This window comes from Pleuronectes platessa, chromosome 14, assembly GCF_947347685.1.
Source record: "Pleuronectes platessa chromosome 14, fPlePla1.1, whole genome shotgun sequence".
Classification (NCBI taxonomy): Eukaryota; Metazoa; Chordata; class Actinopteri; order Pleuronectiformes; family Pleuronectidae; genus Pleuronectes; species Pleuronectes platessa.
In genome coordinates, this window is record NC_070639.1 from 24,530,358 (window position 1) to 24,557,013 (window position 26,656).

Below are 26,656 nucleotides of genomic sequence, written 5' to 3' on the forward strand. Positions count from 1 at the left end.
TGCCGCCATGTTGGCTCTCAGCCTGGGGGCCTCAGAGGAGAATCCTGGGTGCGGAGCCGGAATGGAGGCCGGCGGAGCTGCGTCCATAAGCCCCGTGTGAGGAGGAGGAGGAGCCTGGTTCTCTGGAGGCTCCGCGGGAATAGACGTCCGGTGGCCGGGGGAACTAACCACCCATTGCCTGCAGGAAAGCGTTCGTTGAGCCGCAGCACAAGGAACCGGAGAGCGGAGCTTTCCCCGGAGCGAAGACCCGTCCTGTCGGTTACACCGCCGGGAGGACAGCGTGAAGTCCAGCCGGCGGCTCGTCACCCTGCCCGGGATGTTGGGCTCCGTGTAGCCGCTCCACCTGGACCAGCCCGGTGCCTGAGCCCGGACACTTCGCTTCCTCCGCCGGCCGAGGAGCAGCAGCAGCCGCGGACACGTCTCTGATTCCCCGTCATGCTCGCTCGGTTCCTCCTCTGACACCGGGAGGCTGTTCGGAGCAGAGAGGCGGGGCCGAACCGGTGGACTCCCCCAGAATGGATCACTGAGCTCGGGCTCACCCACAGCGACGCAGCGCCTTTTCTTATGGGGGGCGGGGGGTCGACGACAGGAGGCAACGACCGGGATTTAGACACGTCTGTGTGGAAGTGCTGACCGACTCGCTGCCCGGAGCCGCCGGTGCTGCCTGCCCGTCTGCCCGTGGCCTCCGCCGGGCTGCATTTATCTGGAGATTAGGAGAATCCTCCGTGTGGGACGCACAGATTTGGGGAGCGGGGAGCGATCCTCCCCAGCCCGGGTCGGACGATGGCGGACGACGACATTCTGTTTGAAGATGTGTACGAGCTGTGCGAGGTCATCGGCAAGTAAGTGTCCTCTCTGCGGGGAGATCAGGCCGTTTCTCCGGTTAGAACCGGGACCGTCACCGGGGCTTTTCACCAGCTCGTCCATAACACACCAAGACACACACACGTACACAACATACACCCCATACACACATATATACACGCATACACACCATAAACATATAATATACATATATATATATACATACATACACATATACACACATACAACCCATACAAATGCACATTCATACACAACACACACACACCTATACATACACACAACTAACACATATACACACACACACCAACACACATCATATAAACACATTACACACACTATCATTCATACATACACACATACACCATACACACGCACGTGCACAGTGTGTATGTGAGGACCGATGCCGATCATCATAATTAAATGTGTATTTTAAATCTTATTCTCACTTTAACACCATATTTTTGATAATATTTTAATGTTTTTAACACACATTTGTGCAGCTGTTCTCATGAGGACCCTAACCTGAGCCTCATTCCCAACCTTAACCAGGACCAGTTCATACCTAACCCTAATCTTAACCAGGACCAGTTCAAACCTAACCCTAACCTTAACCAGGACCAGTTCAAACCTAACCCTAACCCGACCAAAATTCCCATCTTAACCTGAACCAGTACCTCTGTAATGGGTTTGCCTCTGGTCCTGACCCGCTCGGTGTTAAAGCTGGAAACAGGGAATGAAAACGAGTGAACGCAGCCACAGCAATTAAATACAAAGCTGTTTCTGCCTCCGACAGACGCAGTGGTCGTGATTACAGTTGTTGCCTCCCCAGTTGCATGTGTGTTATTCCGTGTGTCAGTGTGTGTCCTCCTCCTGCATCACGGGTTGTGTGTTAGTAGCGGTTGCAGCTCCAGACCTATACAGTACTTTGGCGTGACGCCGTGTGCTCTGACCTGTAGTGGCAGTTGGCAACTTGCTGCAGAGATTAAAGGGCAGGGAACAGACCAATGTGAGTCATGCACACCAACACACACACACACACACACAGAGACACACACCACATCTGGTCATCGTTAGTGACTGTGGAGGTTTCACTCAGGAGCCAGGCCACTTGGAATACTGTCCACAGCTCTGGTAAGAGGAGAGCAGGGCTTGTTTCTGCACTGGGAACTCTACCTTTCCAGCCCGGCTGCGTTTAATAATCATTAATCCCTGTAGTGCAACACCCCACATTAACCCTGTAGTATGTTTTAACATGCATAATGCACGACTGACGGATGATTAAAAAGACTCATCCAGTACAGGAGGGACATTAAAGCTGCAGTTTAAAATCCACCTCAGAGCAGAGAGACCTCTGTGAAGGTTCCTGGTGAAGAGAGTTTCTCTTTTGAATGTGACAGGTGAATTATAATGTGATTGCCACAATTACCTTCCTGTTGTTCTCCTACTTTAGAAAAGAGGGTTTATAACAAAGCTGAGTATATCATTAACATGTGTCCATGTCATCACGATCCATTGCAACCAAGTGGACTGTTGTGACAGCCGGGGAGTTGTGAACGTCCCCGTGCTGCTGCTGCTGCGATGACTAATAACCTGGAGCAGTTAGAAAAAAGAGTCTGGAGAGAAAATGGCAGCAGCAGGATCAGTCCACCGAGCCCCCGTGTGCTGGTCCGATGACCTCACCTCCCTCCTCAGTATCCTGGAGATCACTGCACTCGTCTTTGTGCCGGCACCACACCTGGGGACTTTCCAGCCCCATACTGGCACGAGCACAAGAAGGAGGAGGAGGAGGCAGACGTCACTCTGTCTTCACATCCAGCCGAGACAGTCGACTGAGAGGAGAAGGTGTTTGTGCTCTGACCGTGTCCTCCAGACGGTTGGTCCTGAATAAAGCTCTTCACCGGGCGCTCAGACAGAAGCTCCGTGTGACCGGGGCTCCCGACAGGCCCGACAGGCCGAGCAGGCCGACTGGTTGTGGGACTTCTGCTGTGTCACAGAGATGGTTGAGTGCCTGACAGGGTGATAAGACCTGCCCGGCACACTGCATGTGGAGGCAAGCCTGAAAACTGTGTGCACTCTTTTCTCTCTTTATTTCACATAGTCACAGGCAATTTATTTGTCTCTCACTCAAACGCACACAAGCGAAGAGCCAAAGAGATCCTCCTGTGTGTGTGTGTGTGTCTGTGTGTCTTTTGATTCTGACCGTGGGGACACAAACACACCTGGTCTGAGTTTTCTGAATATGAATCCTCGCTCATTGCGTTCAACAGATTGTCTTTAATTAACAGTTCTAGACGCAGAGGCCTGTTGTCAGTCGTCCTGCTCTGAAGTGCCCTCTGTGGTCATGGAACCTGCAAGTGACTGGAGAGAGAAACTCAAGCCAATGACAACAGTGCAGTCAGGAAATGCATCACTGTGAAGCCTTGTACCAGTGCATGTTCTCTGCTGGTCGGACCCTCGTGGTGACACAGGCCTGAATATAGGTCATCCTCTGAGCTGTGCTTGGAAAGCAGTGTGATGATCTCTGCTTCGTGTGTGTTCACTGGATTTATTTGGATTTATGTTGATGTTTTGTCCTCATGGAGGAAAAATAAAACACCCTATATTTGCGTGCTCATCTCTACACATGCATCATTTGAGGATGCACGCACAGGATTTGGTTCCGTGCTTGAATTTTTTTTGGGAGCTCCAAAAATCCTGTCTGTAGACCACATGCAACCATGGTGCACAAATCTGCCTTGATACGTCAAACTGATCCCGTTGTGCTCCTGCGTCCTGAGGGGGGGGACATGAAAAGAGGGTCAGGAAGGAGGACGAGGGAGAAGGAGATGAGATGAGTGAGGGAGTAGGAGAGGTCAGGGACACCGTGGAAGGAAGGAGTCCATTAGTTGGACTTTAAGAGACATCCTCTGCCTTCAGGCTCGTTTCTAGTTCATCCTTGAGGGGGAAGTTGTGCATGAGGGTCTGTGAGAGGACGTCCCACAGAGCTATGCATAAAAAGATAACTGCAAGAAGCAGTTATCTTTGTTTGCCTCAGCCCCTGCAGCCTGTAACCGTTTTGCAGTTGATGCGCAGCGACAACAGGAAACTGTGATTTTAGCGCCTCAGACCGAAAATGCTCAGTCTCCCAGATTTAAGTTGAAAGTATGATGTCATGGCGGTAACATGACAAAGCAGTCTACACCCTCGGTTAATATTAAAGCTGAATGATCAGTGACCTTCTCCCCCTGAAGATTTGGACTCACCGTGGATTTGATGATGGATATTTTGTCCCATAACGTGCATCAGTGTGGAGCTGATCTGCTCCACTGTGAATGCAATAAATTACCCCCCCCCCCCCCCATTTGCATACCGCATGCCTTAGGAGGACGCTTGTGGGGGGGTGGGGTTGGGCGCCTGAATGTCATTATAACTCTCGGCCCCGGTATGTGCATGTGTGATGATGTGGTGCATTTGTCAGATCTTGTGTTAGTGTGGTCCAGTGTGTTCCGTTCCAGGAAGTGACAGCGAGTAAAAGCTGGAGGCCTCGCTCCATCTCCATGTGTCCCGTTCACCTCGTGGAGCGAAGTGACTTCACCCTGAGATAAACACAGAGCGACACACACACACACACACACACACACACACACACACACACACACACACACACACACACACACACACACACACACACACACACACACACACAAGCTCACTGCTGCACTGCTGCCTTTTCCAGCTGTGGTGTGTTGGTGTGTGTCTCCTCCTCAGGTAGAGGGAGTGTCAACCTTCGTCCCCGTGACAGTTTGGATGTTTTCACAGTTTAATCCTTGATGAATAAATAAAAAGCTGAATCTGACACCAGAACAGACGGCTCCACTACAGGAGCCCTGTTGGGCCTGGGGCTGGGTTTGGTCATGATTAGCATTGAGGCTAGTTTCTCCAGGCTAATGCTGAGCATGAGGCTATGTTTTCATTTTAAAAACCCTCTCTGGCCACAGTGAGACGTGGTATTAACGTTCTGAGAGGTCCAATCACAAGTGGACAGCGTCAGTCTGTTCAGACATTCAGATTGTTCCTGAATGTGTCACCTGTGGACACTTCAGATCTCACCTCCCTGCTCTATATGGAAATAATGGTGTAGATCCTCCCTGTCAGCTGAGTGGGAGCTCCTTCATACAGTGTCCACACAGTGAAGAGAATTCAGCCTAATGTGTCCCAGGCCCCTCCAAGTTGTTTTTTGTGATCTGATCTCAGGACGCCTTCAGGAAGCATCTGGGTCTGTTGAGGGGGCGGGATTTACAGCTGAGGACTTGTGATTGGATTAGTGAGTACGGGTGTTCAAACCCAGTCTGACCAGTGTCTCTGTCTGCTCCAGTGTTTGAGCTCCATGAGGTCGTGAGGTGAAAACAGGAAGCAGCTTCTCTGGAGGTGGTTAGAAAGTAAGAGCAGGTCTTTCTCTTCTTGGACAGACGTAAAAGAGTGTTAGCAATGTAGTAGTTCAACCAGACACCGTTTGTTTTCTTCTGGAAAAGGGTCACGTGATCGGTGGTGACTAATTCAGATGGCTGTGGCCGTGTCTCAATGCTTGGCCCAGCTCCTTAGTAGGATGTGGTCTCTGTGGCCCACATAGGAGGGGGACTTCCTGAGACCAGCCAGCCTCTCTCCATTCATGAATTGATGAGTGGTTTTCCATTAATGACCCTCCCAGAGTGTGACACCATCAGACCCATGGGCTGTGGGTCAGTAGGTCACACACTGCGTGGTTTACCCCTCATGACGGGTGTCTTCACAGCAGAGAGGGTCAGTCTGAAGAAGGGCGTCGGCCAAGTGGTGCTTTTATGTGTTGTCCCTTTTCATTGGCTGTTCAGACGTCTGGACTCCAGGATGTTCCTCCTTCATCAAATCCTCCATAACTCCATCCTAATAAATGGACTGAAATGATGAAATGTGACTTTTTGAGATCATAAAGCATCACCAGTGTGGTAGTGGTTGTGTGAATGGGGTCCTCGCCCTCAAGAGAAAACACACACACAGGGTTTTCTCTTAAAGGCAGGTGCTTGTGTGTGTGTCTGTGTGTTTGTGTGTTTGTTGTGCGATCTTAGCCTCAGTGTTGGGATTCGGGGGCAAAATCTGCTGAAAGGCTGTTTCCTGAACGCACAATTACACAAAGATGATACAACAAAGACATCTCACACTCAACCACTGAAATATTTATCCATCCTCATCAAGCTGGAGACTACACCCGTGGCCGACCCCAAAGATCAGTGTGCAGCCACAAGTTAAAACAACACAACCAGCTCAGTGTGTCCTGTTGAGTCTGGTTCATGATCCTCAGAGGATCAACCTCTGTGGGTCACCCTGACGCTTCCTGCTCAAACACCAGGTTTATGGACGTTGAAGCTTTTTTTGAGTTGCATAATTCTTCAAATATTTCTCTGTGGTGACACTTCTCTTTCCTTTGAGATGTTTTTAACTTTACTGCTTGTGGATTGATTAATAAACTCCAACGCTGCTGCATGTTGAAAATAACATAAAGAGCCCGACCTCTGAAACGGACGGGGACATTCCCAGACAGAGACAGAAGGATATTTACTTTAGGTGTAATTTATATCACCCACTAACCATCCAAATACACAGATGTATGTTTAACCTGCTGAGGCTGCTGTGTATTCATGGCACCACTTGTTTGCTTGAGGAAAGAGAAGGAGAATGTGACACCTGACCTTCTCCCTAATGGAGTCATCAGTCATGTTCTCCAGATGATGAGGAGCAGAGGCCGGTTTGATGCAGTCTGCTTCACCGTTGGCAGATTGGCTAAGCAGGCTAATTCTTTTCTGGTTATCTGTGCAGCGGCAGCCTCTTCCAGGACCCCCCCCCCCCCCTGCCCCCCTGCCCCATTGGGGATGAAACTGTTACCGGTTCTACGACGGTAAAATTTAAATCATCATTATAACTATGGTGGATTACCACGCTGTAGAAACTCTTAATTAATTATTATTTCACTGTCAAATAAGACAAAGATCAGAAACCAGACTCACACCAGTTAATGTCTTTACATCTGCGAGCGCCGCTCAGGATCCGAGTGCTGTGTGGTCACCGGAGGTTTCTCTCAGCGAACAAGGTGAAACAGTTCCTTCATTAATGCATTATTAATGAGACTATTTCCCAGCTGACTCCACGTGTGTCTCAACACTCGCCTACAAAGATGTCATGTGTGTATAATTAGTTTGAGCAGCACAGAAACACATGAAGGTGATGAAGACCTCGGTGAAGGCTCCCACAGCACGCTGCCGTGTTCCTGTTTGATGGATAAATATGATATCACTGCAGAATAGCTGATGCAGCCAATCACATTCCACTGGTATGTTTTATTCTCTCCTCCTGTTTTTCCCCCAAGATTTATTATTTTTCACTACTGTTGATCTGCAGGAGCCTTTTCAATCTAAACGGATTTCCATGCTGCATGCCAGAGCACATACTGCTACCTGGGTTACAGCCGGGGCCTCATGGAAAGAACTGCACCCACAATGTAACACACAGAGAAAGACGTGAACCCACAATGTAACACACAGAGAAAGAACTGCACCATGTAACACACAGAGAAAGACGTGAACCCACAATGTAACACACAGAGATAGACGTGAACCCACAATGTAACACACAGAGAAAGACGTGAACCCACAATGTAACACACAGAGAAAGACGTGAACCCACAATGTAACACACAGAGAAAGAACTGCACCATGTAACACACAGAGAAAGACGTGAACCCACAATGTAACACACAGAGAAAGACGTGAACCCACAATGTAACACACAGAGAAAGACGTGAACCCACAATGTAACACACAGAGAAAGACGTGAACCCACAATGTAACACACAGAGAAAGACGTGAACCCACAATGTAACACACAGAGAAAAGACGTTTCCCTTCAAAACCCTGAAATCTGCTTCAGGAACTCTTTAGCAACAGGATGAGGACGATAGAGTTCGTGCTGCCAACCCACACAGAGCGTCAGTTTACTCATAAACCAAGTGTGAGGCGATTGGGCTTGAATCAGATAAATGTCTGTACCTAATGCTGAGCATGTGACCTCATGTCCTTCTGGTTCTCATGGGGGGAGCAGATGTTTTAAAGGAGAAACTAATGGGAGGTCACCATCTGAAGGTAGGAATCCTCCGGTTAAAGATGGCTGCCACATGTGGACACGCGTCTGCAGTGATTTCATCTGTGTCCACTGCACCAACCTTCACATGCTGTTTCAGTTTGTAGCTAAAGGCCTGATGCATAATTCAGGTTATGGTTCATTCAAAGTGCGTTAGCTCCCACACAGCTGCTGGTGCAGGTTGTGGAGCTGTGGACGGACTGGTGTGGAAGGACAGTGAGAAGAGAAGGTAAACCAGAGACCTCACAACCTGCAAAAAAACTGTTTTGCTTAATATGTGACTCAGAACAACGGCGTTGATGAGTTGAGAGTTTTCTTCATTTTGATTTAAAACGGAATCTTTCACTCAAACCTCGAACATCAGGTTCTATCAGCAGGGAGGATTATGACGGAGCTTAAACAGGAAACAAGAGGAATCGAGGATGAGCGTGGAAGGATCCTTGAGGCTCACCCAGTTTAATAATAGAAAATTGGATATTGTAAAACGCACAATGCGTTCTGCAAGACGAATGGAAGTGGAGCTGTTTGCAGCCTCGGGCTTGTTTCTCACAGCGGCAGGTCCATTGTTAATGGCAGCAGGCTTGAGCGCCCGGAGCTACACTGCTGTAATAGATGATATTTTTATCACCCTATTCAGCCGGCTTCTTTTTCTGTTTCTATAGAGCTCCATCTGAGCGCACATAGATTTTCTGTTATTTATGGAAGTAGAAGATCAGCCCGTGTGCTTCCTGTCTCCTCGCCTTCATCGATGGCTGTGTGCAAAACACATTTTTATTAAATTAACCTCCATTTAACCAGGCAGGTCAATTAAGAGGAGATTCACATTCTGAGTGAGGGAGGCATCAGGAGCTGCAGTGGATTGGTTTCTGGTCTTTGGATGGGACTGCTTCTCTCTGGGCTTTTTCAAATGAAGAAGTCTCACCTCTGCTGTTGCAGTCACACATCCTGACATCCTGTCAATTGCAGCAGTTACTATAGATGATGTTAAATAAGCATGTGAGATGACTGACTGCTGAGTAGGACCTAGAGGCAGCTGCAGTCCAGACGTCCTCAGGCGATCAGGGGTCAGATCAGGGGTCAGATCAGGGGTCAGATCAGGGGTCAGATCAAGGGTCAGATCAAGGCTCTTTCTGTTGATGGCTAAACGAATCCAGATTCCTTTACTCTGTGTTTGCTCTGGATTGACTGTGTCTCTGTGCACTGCAGGGACGTAACCTGGAGGAAAAACTCATAAACATAATGTGAAGCTATAGACTGCAGCTCTGTAATATCAAGTGTGTGTGTGTGGAGCCCTGTTAGCAGCTGCATTGTGTAGTGTGTTCCGCTGCCAGTCAGTTATTTACTAACCTGTAAAAACCTCCAGGCTCTAACAAGGCACAAGACCATTAAAACTTATTGCCTGTTAAGGTGGAAGGTAACAAACTCCACTGGTTTGCTGTTCAGGGTGTGGGGGGGGTGATTCAGAACTCTTCAAGATTATAAATGTTATGTTGTCTGCAGCGTAGAAGACGTCAGTGGGAAACAAAAAAATAAAATGATAAAGCATCTGATCACATTTTGGATCTGGTTTCCTGTTTGAAAAATAAAAAGATTCCTGAAGCTCCAGTGTTCACCAAACTATAATATAAATAGTTTTCTTGGTCGTGTGAGTGTGGATCAGATCAGCTGCAGCTAATTAATGTTAATTATGTAAGATTTCCTCTACATGTCACCGACTGGACTCAGACTGCGACTGGTTGAGTGAAATGACACACACACACACACACATGGCTGCAGGCGGTGTTGGTGTTGTGTGTGCAGCATGTCCACGTGCACCTTCTACACTCGAGTGAGTCAACTTTGAAAACTCGTGGTTGTGTTTTAATCTGGACAAACAGACGCCATGTTCTCCTCCTGATTGGTTCTCATCAGTCCCATGACTCCACCACTCGTTGTGAAAGAAAAGCGTTGCTAACACTTACTGTTGATTTTAGGTTAATGTACAGACTCACACCCACGCACAGCTCTACACACACCCTCTCTACACAGACACACACGATCCCATTCAACCATTAGATCCAGCTGGAAGTTGTCATCGTCATTCTGTGGTGAAGCTCTGTGATCATCTCATGTTGATTCACATGTGAGGAGCACAAGTCATATAAATAATGTTAACTATGCCTTCAGGACAGACATGTATATGTATATTTTAACCGAAATGCAAATATAAAACCAGTTTGTGCTGCAGCTTGAAACCTGTGATGATCCTTCATGGAGCTGCAGAGGAGACGTGTGTTGTGGGTAGTCATGGGGGGGGCCGGTGCATGTGTGTGCACCTGATCAATCCAGTCATTCCTGTTTGAGTCACATTTCCAGAAAAGAAGATGCTGAGCCGTCTGGTTCTGGATCAGTCCCCCCCCCCCCACAGACTCGGAGACAGGAGAGCTGATGGAAACAAAGAGAAATAGAGACGCAGGGAAAGAGAGGAGATGATGAGATGAAGCCAGGAAGCTGTTACTTGTCGGAGGAGAATTAGGACCTGAACGCACCGTGGCCACATTTAGCCGGGAGCTCGGCTGTGTTGACATATTGTCTGACAGATGGGGGACACATGCTCGCTGTCCCAGCCCCGTTCTCACAGCAACTGGGACTGAGAGACAGAATAAGACCTGCTGTGGCGCGTTCGGAGGAAAACCACCTTCAAGACTTCAAGCTGCCACATTCACAGCATTACTCCTGAATTATCTCTTCATCCCCCCCCCCCACTGTTATTTACGACTCTGTTAAAGTTAATGTAAACTAAATGCCAGCGTCGTACGTCATCATCTCAGTCCCTCGCTCAGCTCATTAAACGTGCCGCGGGGTCACGCAACAAGTTTAATCACAAACATTTGTTTATGCCCCCCCCCCCTTCATTTTGTTCTTGTATACAAAGTGCAGCAGAGCCTGATAAAGTTGTGTTGTTTTTATAGCATCACAGTGAAAGGAGGAATTTACTTTATAGATTATATATATATTTTAAATGTGTGATACACATATTTAATCAACATGCAGGTACTTTCAAATCTCACATTATATTTATCGACTGGATCCAAATCATCAGAGACTTATTAAGTGTCTCTTTCCTCTGGTGTGTTATGAAGGGTTTTAGTGATTATGAAGTCGAGAGCTCTGTGGTGAAGGGAGTTGTCCGGTCCATACTTTTGGGTAATAGTGATGTCATGTGACAGGGCAGGGGAAAAAATAGTAGCAAATATATTTTTTTAAACTAAAGTATATATATCTAGAACCACTCTGAGCAAGTGTCCCGTTGGCAGGTGGATATAAACACTGTGCACTCGGGCTTGAGGAGTCGATGATTCAGCTCCTGACTCTTTCTGTGTTGTGGCATTTCAAGATGGCTTCTCTTTCTTCTGTGGACCCACGCACTCAAACACGTCTGACTGTTTTGTGCGACTCCCACTCGCGCCCTTGAACAATGTCTCACATTTGTTCTGTGCTCTCACTCTGTGGCTGGTGTGAATGGAGTCTTCATTAGTCATCGTGTGAGCGTCAGTGTTGAAGCTGCTTCTGGTGAAGGACTCGCTCTGAGAAGGAAGGAGCGAGGTCGCTGTCACTTCTTGGCCTCCTCCTCCCCCCCGCCATCTGGGGCACTGCGGGGGGGCTGACGGCCTTCAGCTGCATATGTTTTTTTTTAAAGATTATTTTTTGGCATTTTTATGCTTTATTGATAGTTTTTTAGAGACAGAGTTGAAATGGGGCAGAGAGGGGAGTGACATGCAGAGAACGACCGCGGGCTGGAATCGAACCCGGGTCCGCTGCTGGCCGAGGCCCATGGGGGGGACGCCCTACCAACTGAGCTAAGGGCGCCCCCATTCAGCTGCATATGTTGTGTGTCAGTGGTGTGTGGGTCTGTGTGTTTGTGGGTCTGTGGGTGCTCCGTTACGACTCTGTGTCAGGAACACGCCGCCGTGGTCACTGGTGTCCAGCGTGTGAAACGCCACTGGTGTTAAATCCCTGTTTGCTCGTTGGGTCTGGGGCGGAGGTGTCGGTGCTCACACAGCAAACAGTCTGCTGGAGATATGACGCAGTGTGTGACTCGCTAACTTTATTCACACACACTAACTCAGACGGACAAATATTGACCCTGTTCCCTCTGCACCTGAGGACACGCCTTTCTGCTGTTTGCTGCTGATCTCAGGTCAGCTGGGCTCAGAGGAAGATGGTTGAGTGTAAAATGATGTATCTGTGAAGTCAAACCTCTATTAGTAGTTACTAGTTTGTCTGAATTCTTGGTATGAATGTATGTTACAGTATGAACTGTGTAAACCCTGCAGCAGTGATGACAACATGTCTTCAAACACAACTGTGAGTCACATCGTTTCATATCGATTCACTGAGCACAGAGAAATTAAATCAAATTCCATCTGCAGCAGGTTGAGTCTCTTCTTATATCAGCTGCAGCGAATGGATTAATAGATATTGATTACTAAAAGTATATTTGGTATCAATAAGCACTTATGAATGAATATTGAGTCTCAGCTAAAGGTCCTGAGGACGTGTTGTCTTCTGCTGGAGGAGAAAGATGATATTTAGTGAGGGGGGGGAGACAGTAGTATACACACACACAGACACACACACACAACAATAACAACTCCACTCAGCAGTTTCCCAGGACTTGTTTAGAAACCTCTGAGTTCTCACCTCTGCCACAGCATCTGACTGAGCCGAGCTCCCGGCCCATTGTACAGTTACTTACATTACACACACACACACACACACACACACAGACACACACACACACACACACACACACACACACACACACACACACACACACACACACACACACCCAGCCCCTCTCAGTCGGGCTCATGTGGAGTCAGTGGTTTCAGAACTCAGAGAATCGTAGGTTAACACCCTCCTCTTTTACAACTGTGTGTGATAAACAACACACACATGCTGTCACACACAACACACGTGTTCCCACATAACACACAACCCTTGCTCACACACACAGCATATGGTTTCCCAGACTGTGTAAGTCGTGTCACCCTGCTCATGCAAGGCGTGTGTGATCTCTTAGTTTGTTGCGTTGTGTGTGTGTGTGTGTGTATGTATGTGTGTGTGTGTGTGTGTATATGGGCTAATCTTAGCTTTGGTGCAGGCATCAGCCACCGATGAGGATTAAGAGACATAAGCACACGATGAGTGCTGCTGGACTCAGATCAGTAGTAACAACACACACACCATCCCATGATACGTCTAATGTAGTGGAAAACTCACTTCAGTGTGAAACAGCCTCTAATGGAATAAATGGCCTCGGACACGTCGGCCATTTTAAACTTGAATCGTCTTCACACAGTTTGAGTTTCTCTCTTTCACCTGAAAGTTTCCCTGTAGAAGTTGACTCTGTCTCTGTCCTTTAAACTATCTGGGTGAAAGTAAATATTGATATTGCAAATCTATGCTTAATTCAGATTAAGTGTTGTTTTTCAGATTGTAAATATAATCTCAGGCAGGTCTTTGCTGTTTTCTTGTGTTAGAACCCGTGGTTTGGATCAGTCAGCGTCCGGTGGGGGAGGAGCTCCTTGTCTCAGGTCGGGGGGGGGGTGTAGATGCTGTGTTATCAGTCACATCAGACCTGGAGAGTGTTTCTTCTGTGACACTGAAGGTTTTCACGTTCTCCCACCAGCTGGACAGATAGTTGAGTCTTGACCTCTATATGTCCTACATGGTTCTCCACAGAGACACAGTGGGAACAACCACTGAGAGAAGTCTCCTCATCTCCTGGTTCCCATGCTGAGCCCTGAACGTATCATCCTGACAGTGCTGCTGTGCCCTTTGACCCCGGGGCCTCATGCAGCTCTGGGACACCTCCAGCAGTGTAATGAGAACGGCTGCAGACGTGATAAAGGTCAGAGCTTTGTCTCAGCTCAGGAGTCCTGCTGAGGTCCAGAGCAGCTCAGAAGTCCTGCTGAGGTCCAGAGCAGCTCAGAAGTCCTGCTGAGGTCCAGAGCAGCTCAGGAGCCTGAAGTCCCATCACGGCGCCAGGAGACTTGTTTTTGCGAATGGAGGCTGTGACTGGGCCGAGAGCAGATCAGAGGCCTTCACATGTGCACAGGAACTGACTGAGGGCCAGAGAGAGGATTCCCTCTGTGCCACACTCCCACAGGGAACTGGGCAGCACAGGTCTCACTGTGCAGCTGCTGGTGGGAGGTTGGGTGCAGGAGAACCGGCTGGCATGAGGATCCATGTGGAGATGTGCTGTGTTTGTCTCTGACTGTGAGAAGCAGGAGTCTGGAGCGGACGTGTTGAGGTCAGGCAGCTTGTCAGGATGCACATCCACCTCCGCAGGAGAAGGGAGGAGGTGTGAAGGAGGAGAACGAGGGCCCGTCAGTCGAGATGTGTGTGACGAGGAGTCGACCCTCTCGTCCTTCTCCTCCTCCTATCGACTGAGGAAGGAGGACGGAGGCTGGGCAGATAAAGATGTATTTATCTTTATCTGCCATATTTCCCATTTCTCAGAGATTAACCTGCATTTTCTCAAGTTCACTGAGCCTCAAAATATATTTACTGCCCGACTTGTATTTAATTTAATTCTGTCCCTGTCCTCTCCGTCACTGTTTGACCTCGAGGCCTCGACACCGTCTCTAAACTAAACTCTGGTAGAAAACAGAAGAGTGGCAGCCAACTTTCTTTAAATCCCTCTGAGAACTTGGCAGAATCTGGTTTCTTGCTGTTTGTCTGAGCCTCTGGATCCTGGTGGAGCTGCAGAGAGCTGCTGGATCCTGGTGGAGCTGCAGAGAGCCTCTGGATCCTGGTGGAGCTGCAGAGAGCCTCTGGATCCTGGTGGAGCTGCAGAGAGCTGCTGGATCCTGGTGGAGCTGCAGAGAGCTGCTGGATCCTGGTGGAGCTGCAGAGAGCCTCTGGATCCTGGTGGAGCTGCAGAGAGCAGCTGGATCCTGGTGGAGCTGCAGAGAGCCTCTGGATCCTGGTGGAGCTGCAGAGAGCTGCTGGATCCTGGTGGAGCTGCAGAGAGCTGCTGGATCCTGGTGGAGCTGCAGAGAGCTGCTGGATCCTGGTGGAGCTGCAGAGAGCCTCTGGATCCTGGTGGAGCTGCAGAGAGCAGCTGGATCCTGGTGGAGCTGCAGAGAGCCTCTGGATCCTGGTGGAGCTGCAGAGAGCTGCTGGATCCTGGTGGAGCTGCAGAGAGCTGCTGGATCCTGGTGGAGCTGCAGAGAGCCTCTGGATCCTGGTGGAGCTGCAGAGAGCAGCTGGATCCTGGTGGAGCTGCAGAGAGCCTCTGGATCCTGGTGGAGCTGCAGAGAGCAGCTGGATCCTGGTGGAGCTGCAGAGAGCCTCTGGATCCTGGTGGAGCTGCAGAGAGCTGCTGGATCCTGGTGGAGCTGCAGAGAGCCTCTGGATCCTGGTGGAGCTGCAGAGAGCTGCTGGATCCTGGTGGAGCTGCAGAGAGCAGCTGGATCCTGGTGGAGCTGCAGAGAGCCTCTGGATCCTGGTGGAGCTGCAGAGAGCAGCTGGATCCTGGTGGAGCTGCAGAGAGCCTCTGGATCCTGGTGGAGCTGCAGAGAGCTGCTGGATCCTGGTGGAGCTGCAGAGAGCCTCTGGATCCTGGTGGAGCTGCAGAGAGCTGCTGGATCCTGGTGGAGCTGCAGAGAGCAGCTGGATCCTGGTGGAGCTGCAGAGAGCTGGTGGATCCTGGTGGAGCTGCAGAGAGCCTCTGGATCCTGGTGGAGCTGCAGAGAGCAGCTGGATCCTGGTGGAGCTGCAGAGAGCCTCTGGATCCTGGTGGAGCTGCAGAGAGCTGCTGGATCCTGGTGGAGCTGCAGAGAGCTGGTGGATCCTGGTGGAGCTGCAGAGAGCCTCTGGATCCTGGTGGAGCTGCAGAGAGCTGGTTCTGACTCCGGCTGGAAGGATCACAAATAGATTTAATCTGAATGTGACGTCTTGAAATCACAAAATACCATCTGAAGGTTTCAGGAAGAAAAACACAGAGTGTCATTGTTACTGCAGAGCTGGACTGACAGAGTGTTGTCTTTAATTACACGAGCGTGACCTTTTCACACACACACACACTGACACACACACAGACACACACTCACTGCTGCCTGGTGAAATGCAGGTTTGTGTTTTTCTTGACACTTTCTGACCTTTACTACTTTATCCAAGCGCTGTGTTGCCATGACACTTTGTGTGTGTGCATGTGCGTGTGTGTGAGTCTTTGTGTGTGTGTGTGTGTGTGTGTGTGTCTTTGTGTGTGTCTTTGTGAGTGCGTGATGCCTTTCCTGCCCCCAAGGCCGCTCTCCGCCCGCAGGCATCCAGGAGCATGCACTGTGGATGAAAGGAGGAAGCAGTTTGAAGAAGAGGAGCTGAAGAGCTCTGAACACAGAGGAGGTTAATTCATGTGCAGAGTCATAAAAACACTTCTCTGTGATTCTGTTCTTCTCCTGAGAATCACGTCAGTGGGACGTCTGCTGCAGCTTGTTTCTCTAGTAGCAGTTATTTACAACACAGAGTCAGAGGAGATTCATCCTCTCGAGGCCGGAGACGAGTCGTCCTCCTCCCAGCTGAGGGACACCAGGTCTTCAGCTGACACCAGGGACCATCACAGGTCTCTCCATAGGTTGTAAATCAAGATGGTGGACATGTCTCCACTTCCCCCGACTGGACACGTCTGTCGTTCTTCTGAGGTCGTGATGTCAGAGTCTGTGCAGCAGTGACTGAGGGATAATGAGATAATTGTTAATAATTCAAAAAACATAAACATAACTCATGAATCAAATAATCATGACGAACCTGAAAGGTCGAAGCTCGGCTGTAAGATTATGTTTTGAGATAAATCCCTTTTCTGGTTATTGTTCTGTGATTCATCACATGACCTCAGGTCTGACCTCTGTGCCCCCCCCCCCCCTCCCATTTCAGATCGACTCCCTTTTGTTTTAGGCCTTGATAAAATGGCTGGTGAACTCCTCCTCTTCCCTTCTTTCCTCCCCCCCACTCTCCTCTCCTTTTCCTCTTCTCCCCCTCTTCCTCTCCTCTCCTCTTCCTCTTGTCTCCCCTTCCTCTCCTCTCTATCTCTTCCCCTCCTCTTCCTCTTGTCTCCCCTTCCTATCCTCTCCTCTACCCCCCGGCTCTCCTCTTCTCCTCCTCTTCCTCTTCCTCTTCTCTTCCTCTTGTCTCCCCTTCCTCTCCTCTCTTCTCAGAGTAATTATTCCTCTTTATATGAAGGAACTAGATATAATAACAGTTTACATATAAGCTCTTTTCTTCATGATAGCGTGTGAGTGTGTTGTTGCTCATTCTGACTCACTCGTGTTTCCTTGTTTTGTCTTTTTGGCCGAACATCGCTGAGAACAGTGATTACTGACCAGAGAGATGATTCTCATGGTCCAGTGAGACACACACACACACACACACACACACACACACACACACACACACACACACACACACACACACACACTGTGGTGGAGCAGTGTTATGTAAGGATGCTCCCAACTGAACTGAGTGTGAAATTGGAGGAGGCAGGGAGGAGACCCCCCCCCCCCCCCAACTCATCAGAGGTTGTGAAATAAGGCCTGCGAGGCTCAGGTGTGTGTGTGTGTGTGTGTGTGTGTGTGTGCACTCAGTTCAGTGGGATCATTAAGTTTTATAGTCCTAAGCTTGGAGGAAATGGCCGAGCCAATATGCTGACCACTGTGCAGTTTCAGATTCTCTCCCACACACACACAGACACACACTCTCACACACAGACACACACTCTCACATGTCCCTCCTCCCTCTCCACTGTCTGTCCGGCTCCATGCGGCTCCAGATGAATCGCTGTGAGAAACACCATCGGACTCTTCATCAGTGATGGTGGTTGTTTCCTCTGAAGCTCCAGCAGCTCCTCTGGCTCCTCCCTTCATCATGAAGATGACCCGCAGTGTTAATCCAAGAAGTTCCATTGATTCCATCGATCGGTGCCGGGGCAGCTGCAGCCTGAGAGCTGAGTGTGGCACCGGGGCAGGAAGCTTAGTGTCACAGCCTCCTCACTCCTGAGGATCCCTGCTGGTCTGGGGTCAGCTGAGTGGATGTGAGCATCTTCTCAGAGGAGAAGCTTGAGGCTCTGTGGAGCTCTGATTTGATGTAACGACCCTTTACACAGAATGATCCTGCACGTGAAGCTGTGGAGCTCCCTGCGGTTCTGTTTCTAACTGGGCACAGTGTTCGGCCCGGTCCTCACTCTGAGCCATGACCTCATGAGCAGCGACCACAGCTAATTCTGAACCATGTGTTTATGACCGCTGCCATGGAAGCTGAAGATGCCTGATGTTTTATTTTGTCCTTTGGGCGGCGACAGCTTCACAGACCTCAGGCTTTCTACTGTGGGCTTATTTGATCACCCCCCCCCCCCCCTTTGCTTCTGATGGAAAACTCGTTTGAACTGAGAATTCAGACCTGCACTGAAGTCCTGACGTGTTCCTCACATGTTCCTGACGTGTTCCTCACATGTTCCTGACGTGTTTCTCACATGTTACTGAGGTGTTCCTCACATGTTCCTGACGTGTTCCTCACATGTTCCTGACGTGTTTCTCACATGTTACTGAGGTGTTCCTCACATGTTCCTGACGTGTTCCTCACATGTTCCTGACGTGTTTCTCACATGTTACTGAGGTGTTCCTCACATGTTCCTGACGTGTTCCTCACATGTTCCTGACGTGTTCCTCACATGTTCCTGACGTGTTTCTCACATGTTACTGAGGTGTTCCTCACATGTTTCTGACTTGTTCCTCACATGTTTCTCACATGTTACTGACGTGTTCCTCACATGTTTCTGACGTGTTCCTCACATGTTTCTGACGTGTTCCTCACATGTTTCTGACATGTTCCTGACATGTTTGTGTGAGCGAGTCAGACCCAACAACCTGCTGCAGCTGCTTCACACACACTAACTACAGAAATCTAGAATTCATGTATAAAAACAGCTCCAGTGAAAATGTGCAGGGGATAATTTGTTTATCTGTTTATAATTTAACAGCTTTTTGTTCATGATCAAATCAGACGTTGCAGCAGCTAATTAAACAGTAATAGGATTAATTTTATTACTTGCTCCTAAAAGAGTGTGTTATAATCTTAAGCCCCATTATTGCACTGATTAGTTTTAATTAGAAGAGAAAACAAAGGTTTTCAGCTGTGGGTTTATCTGGTGTCTGGGTTTGTTTGTGCTGTTTATAAATATTAAAAAACATAAATACATCTGCTCCCTGGTGCTAAGATGCGTCTCTGCCAGGGAACAGTTTTCTGTTTTCTCTTTTCTGAGAGGGGGAATATTCCAGAAGGGATGTTTTCCTCAGGTCGGTGAGAGCGAGTCCTGGGGTCAGAGGTCGGTCCTGAGCGGATTCTATTTGACCTGAGAATCTTTACCCAGCACAGTTATTACAAAGAGCAGGGCAATAAGGGAAAGAATAGAATTTGGTTCCGTTCTTTTATTCCTTTCATATTTATATCATCCTCTCCACCGGTTCCACAGGACCGAGGCTGCACTTCAGAAGCATTCAGATTTCCTCAGACTTGTTCTGCAAGCGTTTAATCTGCTGATTATTTTATTGACTAATAGCCTTTAAGCAAAAATACATATCCCTTATATTTCATTGTATATTTTACGCAAATTACGTTGCTTTGTTTTGAGCAAAATAATCTTCTATTAACAAAACATTTCTCTTATTGTTGTGCTTTGTACTGATTATCAGACAAACAGTTAATCAATAAGTTATTAAAATGATTGGCAGGTTTATAGGAAATTCATCATCTGAGTATGTGCAGTATCTGTGAGTTAACACTGACCAATTATGAATTATTTTCTGAAATTATTGATTATTTGATACACTGAGTTGTAATTAACGTTAATCAATAAGGAAAAGAATCTGTTCCATTGGCCGTTCTGTAGATGATTTGTGATGAGCTCCTTGTTTATCATTTTCATTCATCATATATACGTCATCCTTTGTTTCCTGTTATTATATTTATAATTGCACAAACACACCAAAGCAAATTCCTTGTTTGTGTAAACCTACTTGGCAGTAAACCCTGATTCTGAGCCCCGCCTCCTGACCTTTGACCTCCTGCAGGTGATGATGGTGACTGTGAGTGAACTCCTGCATCTGAAGCTAAATTCCTGTTTGACATCATGTTGTTGTGTCATTTTGGAACCTCTTCCTGTGGGATTGTGTTGTGCTCTTGTGTGTTGGCTGTGGTGATCTTGGCTGTGAGACACACACATGCACAGACACTGACACACATGAGGCCTTCGGAGGCGTCAGTGGCTCTTAGATCACAGCGAGCTCCGGGCTCACATCATAAACATCTGTCTCCTCCCGAGGATTCTGCCCATAATGCATTGTTAATGGTTCCCGTCTGATCAATGATTTATCAGTGTGGTGATGTCATAGATCTCACGGCCAGTCCGCCATTAACGCTGCAGCAGCACAGAGGCCCAGGAGGATCATGGGTATCGGTCTGGATCTTTTATTGACTGGAGATGTTGAGTTGTAATGATATTAATCTTTAAATATCTTAATTACTTCCAGTCGTCTGCAGAGAAAGGAACTCTTCCAGGGAGGCGATTGGCCACTAACTCAAAGTTTAGGCAACAAATCAGCCGGTTAATCCGGTGAGTGGCTGCTCTCCGTCTGCTGCGTCCAGAGCCCCCCCGACAGCAGAGCTCACACTTGGCTCGCGACCCGAAAACACTCAGAAGATTGGAGCGGAGGATTCTCCTCCCTCTGTTTCTTTACTTCATGTGTCTCTCGCCCACGTCCTCAGCACTTCCTGTCCGTCTCCTCCCCCCCCGCTGGGGTCTCGTGCCATAGATATATATAAAGGCTAGATGTCTCGGCCAATGGAGTCGAACATCCGCACATGGCGGCCATCTTGCCACAGGCAGCTCGCTCACCCATAACATTGTGTTGTAGTGGTACGTACTTTTTAAATAACCATAACTTGCTAAATTCTCAACCGATTTTTAAACGGTTCGGTTTGTAATAAACGTCAGATGTAGTTATGACACTGCATACTTATGAATAATTATGTTATTTTCTAAAAAATAGAATAATGTTCTATATAGGTAAAAGATTTCCCTATACAAATATACATTAAGATTTTTTTTTTTCTTTATTTAAAAAGTGTGTATGTTTCACTACCATCACAATGTTATGGGTGGGCGAACTGCCTGTGCCAAGATGGCCGCCATGTGCGGACGTTCGTCTCCGTTGGCCGGAAACGCGGACGAGACATCTAGCCTTTATATATATATCTATGACTCGTGCTCCTGATGTGTTCCCTTCATTAAGACCTGTTAGTGCTGCTGTACACACAGAACGGTTCCTCTCTCTCTCTCTCAGTGTTTGCAGCTTCGTCATTGGTTGCTGCTCAATATAATATAAATATTTAAAATGGATCAAATGGATTTATGGTCCTGATTCTTCTCTTATAAAACTCTTTTTGTGAAGATTTTCTGAAAGATATATATGATATAGATACATAATGCATGGTGCCTGCAGTGCAAAGCAGGATATTTGTAGAAGGTGATGTGTAATAGATCAGACGGATGATTTCAGTTTGTGTATCTCAGGCAGAATGAATCTGGTGACTGAGTGAATCTTTCCAGATCAGCTGGAGAGTTTCAGGGTTCAGGGTCAGAGATTTGTGGGAATCTGTTGCGTCTCCTTCTGCTGAGCCACCTGGGAACTTGTCTCTTGCTCATTCATGCACAGCCTCGTGGGAGGAGGCAGGAGAGGCCTTTAGCTGGAGGACTCTGAGCTGTCACTCACACACACACACACACATGTACACACACAGACACACTTTGTTATTAATGCAGTTGTTCCATCATCACCAGAACTAAACTAAAGTTGGGTGTTAAATGTACATTTCAACAGGTTTAGTTGCTTTGTGGTTTGTTGTATTCAATACTAAAGATCTACGTCTCACCTAGAGGCTTCAGGGAGGGGGGGGGGGGGGGGCAGCCACAGTGAAGATGGTGAATACTGTAATCTGAGTCAAGTAAGTGGGACTTCCTGTCACAGCTACTCCTCTTCAACCTCCATCTCTCTGTGGTCCTCTGTTTCCCCCCCCCCCCCCCCCCCCCCCCCCCCCCCCCCCCCACCCATCCACTTCTCCTCCCTCTCTGGGTCAAGGAGCAGGGATGTGTGCAGGTTTGTGTGTCCATCTGCACACATGCACACACACTTGTTATTATAAAAGGATACCCAGTGCTCCCCTCTCTTTCCAGCTGTGTAATTGTCCCTTCGCTGCACAGCCCCCTGGTGGCGGCAGCAGAGAGCACCAGGTGAGAGGGTGGAGCCTGTTGGGGTCTGACTGGAAGCACCAGGGCGATGACGCTGGTTTGAAACCTGCTGTAGTGATATGCTAACGTGCGGTGTGAAACCAGGTGTGAAACCAGATGTGAAACCAGGTGTGATCCTCCAGCAGGAACCACATATTAACGTTGTGTCTCCGCTGTACAGAGTCTGAGGTTTGTTAGAAATTAATTTGTTGCTTTATAAAGAAAAGCATCAGTTAGAAATGCTTCCATTATTTATGTCACTTCCCTTCTTCGTGGTTTCAGCCTCGTTTCTGACGGAATTGACGACCCTTGGCAGAGAAGGCCCCCCCCCCCCCCCCCCCCACAGAAATCTGACACATCAAACAGAAACTGCAGCTGATTCTGCAGCATTCAGATTTATTATAGAGAAATAAAAAGACTACTCAGTTAATTAGCAGCAGAGCACTGAAAGGCTCGGTCGATGTGTAACTTATGGTTGAGGAGTGAATGATCATCATCTGGAGAAGGAGTCTCTCCAGTCACCTCAGGGTTCGATCCCCATTCACAGGCCCATGATTCTATTATCAAACGATTTCCAGTGCATCTGATCTTCTGAACATCTTCACTGGTCTCAGGATCTCTGCTTTCTAATCTCCACACTTAGATCTGATCTTATTAAAAACCTGCCAAATTAATATTTATGTTCCTGGATAAACGGGGCGTCGCTTCTTCTAACAATGAAGTAAATAAAAAAACTTGTATATGTACATATATATTTATATTTATATATTGTTGGCTGATAAAATTGCAGCTCTCATCAAACTACAGAACAGCTATGGTGACTACAGCGTGTTGTCAACTACGGCACCTGCTCCACCTGCCTCTCTGTGTGAGGCGGGTTGTCACCTGTTCTCTGCTGCAGTGTGTGTGTGTGTGTGTGTGTGTGTGTGTGTGAACATGTTTCGGTGTGTGTCTGTGTGTGTGTTGGCGGGTGGCTGCCAATGAGCATTGCAGGTGCTGGCATGTCCAGGCTTCTGTCTAATCCCCATGGGAGCGTGAGTAAGCTGTGGCTCCTTACGTAACCACTACGCCAGAGAGAGGATGGAGAGATTAGGATGAGGAGTGAGGGAGGTAGAGAGGATCACTGAGGATGAGGAGGAGGAGGATGATGAAGGGACATGTGAGGAGTCAAGGTGTTGGTGTGTGTAGGTTTCTTCTCTTGTGGATGAAAACCCTTCGATTGTGTCTCTTCCACACACGTTCACACTTTCCTCTAAACGACGGATGTGTTTTATTGTGTCGCTCCCTCGCTCTCTTTCTCTCTGTTGTTGTGTTTGTCGGTTTCTCATTGTCTGCTCGTCTTGTGTCGGCACAGCAAAGCCCCCGGGCAGGCGCTTGGAAATGTCAGACGTTTAATTGAATTTATGGCACTGGGAGGATAGACAACAGACACACACACACACACACACACACACACACACACACTAAACGACTGCAGTGGTTCAGATAGCTGCTCTCACACTTGCACACGAGGAGACTATGATCTCGAGCAGTGTTGTGTTATGACGTGTGTGAAGAACCCAGCTAATCTAATACAGACATGTTGATGAACATCAGAGGTGGTTCACTGTTAGCAGGAGGTTCCACTCGGATCCATTAATCTGCTGCTATGATGCTAACATGCTAAGCTATTATCACAGTGTTAGTGCTCAGGAGGTCCACTTGTAGCACAAACACACACACACACAGACACACACACACACTTATATAGGTCAGTGTGTTTGTTCTGTTTGGAACGTTTAGTCCACAATAATCCAGCATCGCACACTGTGTTTAAACAAAGCAGTGAAAGTACCAACAACTCATTATGAATCATTATTATTCTCATTACTCAGTTGACCCGAGTTAAACACAACTTCCCTCAGGACATCTTCTCTCTGTGTGTGTCTGTGTGTGTGTGTGTGTTTCTCTCCTCATCTTTGTTTTGGTGTCTGGTTCACTTGAGGGCAGGTGGAGCTGTGTGTGTGTGTGTGTGTCTGTGTGTGTTTGTGTGTTTTCTCCGTCTCTAAATTGCAGACTGGTGAGTTTCAGCTGCACCATCAGAGCCGGTGTTCTCTGTGTTTCTGTCCCCGATGCATCAAGCTGTGTTATTATGGTTATTATGGGATGTTTGTGTCACTTACTTCACGTGAGAGCTGTCGACAGCTGAATCGATGTGTGTGTCTCTACCTGAGTGAGACAGAGACAGATCAGCCAGGGGACGAGTGGAGGACCTGTCAATTCACTGCTGCTCAACAATTCACCCTGCGTCCGAGCCGACCAGGTGACCAGCTGACCAGGTGACCAGCTAGTCAGGTGACCAGGGCTTCATGATGGTCAATCAATCAGGCGGCGTGGACACGAAGACATGTTGATTTTAAATAAAAACATATTCTCTACTTGCTCATGTTCAGAAGACACATGTCCTCAGCCTGTCCATCGCTGCAGTTCCTCTTTTCAGCCTCTGGCTCAAAACGCTTGGTTTTAGCTCCTGTCTCTTTAAGACCCCCCCCCCCCCCCCCTCCATAGAGCCCAGCCTGCTCCTGGGTTGGTAACTGAAATCCACATGATCCTGCCGGTACCTACTGAACCAAATCAAAACTCAACCGCTAACAAACATGATGAAACCGTGTTCGACTGGTTGTGTAACCTCCTGTCAAGCACATCAGCTGTGTGTGTGTTCGAGTGTGTGTGTGTGTGTGTGTGTGTGTGTGTGGATGATTGTTTCTACATTATCTCTTGTTTTATATCTCATAACATTTCTGAAGCATCCTCTGAAACACTGAAGGTTGTTGTCGACTCTGACTTCCTGTCTTCTCTTGTCCTTCCTGTCTGTGGAGGCGTCCTCACGTCAGGTCAGGTCCATCGTTCAGTCTGGTGTGAATGATGCTGCAGACTTGTGCGTCTCGTAAAAGCCGCTGACATTCTACGGAATGAGAGCCGGGCTTGATTGATGCCTTGTGAAGTTGGGGCGGAGCGCGGCCGGTGAATCAGGTTTTACTGCCGCGTCCCGCTCCGAGCTGCAGAGCGACGGCGTGCAGCTTCGGCGCCATTTCTTTTTGATGTTGCTGTAAATCCCCCCCCGGTTACTGTGACGCGTGGAGCGCAGTGAAGGCCTCTCTCTCCTCCGAGCCGCCTCCCCACCTCCTCTCTCAGGGTCATTCATAGTGTGAGCAGATTAAGGCTCCAGGTCACGGCTGCACCTCCTACCTGTGAGGTTTGCTCGAGGGCAGGGGGTAGAGGGCAGGAGGGGTGTGGTCCTCAGGTGCTTATTGCTTTGAACTGTGAGTGAAAAGGTCAAACATATTTACTTCTCACGCTGGAGCCGATTATCCTCAACCGCCCTCCGCCCACCTCCACCCTGCATCCACTAACCCAGGTCCGGTCCCCCCCCCCCCCCCGCTGTTTACATCCATCCTGAGAGATGTGATCACCAGTGAGCAGCTCTCATGTGATCACATCTCATATCATCATATCACCTTGGTTGGTTCAGACCTTCAGACTCTTCAGGCCTGGTCCAGGTTCCTCAGACCTGGTCCAGGTTCCTCAGACCTGGTCCTGGTTCCTCAGACCTGCTCCTGGCTCCTCAGACCTGGTCCTTGTATCCTCAGACCTGGTCCTGGTTCCTCAGACCTGCTCAAGGTTCCTCAGACCTGCTCCTGGTTCCTCAGACCTGCTCCTGGCTCCTCAGACCTGGTCCTTGTATCCTCAGACCTGGTCCTGGTTCCTCAGACCTGCTCAAGGTTCCTCAGACCTGCTCCTGGTTCCTCAGACCTGGTCCTGAGTTAAATCACTTTCTGACTTTTACTTCGCCTGGAGGTGCTGAAGCTGGATGTTACCATGGCAACCATATGAAGGGCATTATTAATTTTCTCCATTCAAACAGAACCCCCCCCCCCTCCCCCCCCCGACCTTAGACTCCGTTTAATACCCGTCACCTCTACGTGACCTTGACTCACTGTGAATGACTCTGCTCCTGCAGAGGTGACCACGTCTCCATGAGCTCGTTACAGATCTGGAGTCAGAGCTCGTTAACGATCGTCTCATTTCAACTCAACGACTCGTCAACTGTTGTTTCACATGAAATGTAAAATGCATGATACAAAACTTGAATAACGTCCTGAACACACTGAACATGCTCTGGTTTCATGTCCCAGGAGACGTTGGAAGCCTGATCCTCACGTGTTCCCTCTCCTCCAGGCAGAATGAGTGCTATTAAATATTTAGCACAGTAATCCACACTGTGACCGCACTGTGTGTGGAGCACAGTTCATTGTGTCGTCTCGTCTCCTTGTCACCACAATGTTACCGTGAGACTTCCAGACGGAGATCAGAACTTCT

At 48.4% G+C, this 26,656-nt stretch overlaps 1 protein-coding gene across 1 annotated transcript in view; it reads left to right on the forward strand.

The window, feature by feature from the left end:
* Window positions 1–575: 575 nt before the first annotated feature.
* The window catches only part of caska (calcium/calmodulin-dependent serine protein kinase a), a 65,031-nt gene continuing 38,950 nt past the window's right edge, over window positions 576–26,656 (forward strand). The window contains 1 exon segment of the mRNA XM_053440465.1: window positions 576–842. Coding sequence (XP_053296440.1) covers window positions 784–842 — 59 coding nt within the window. The 5' untranslated portion in view covers window positions 576–783.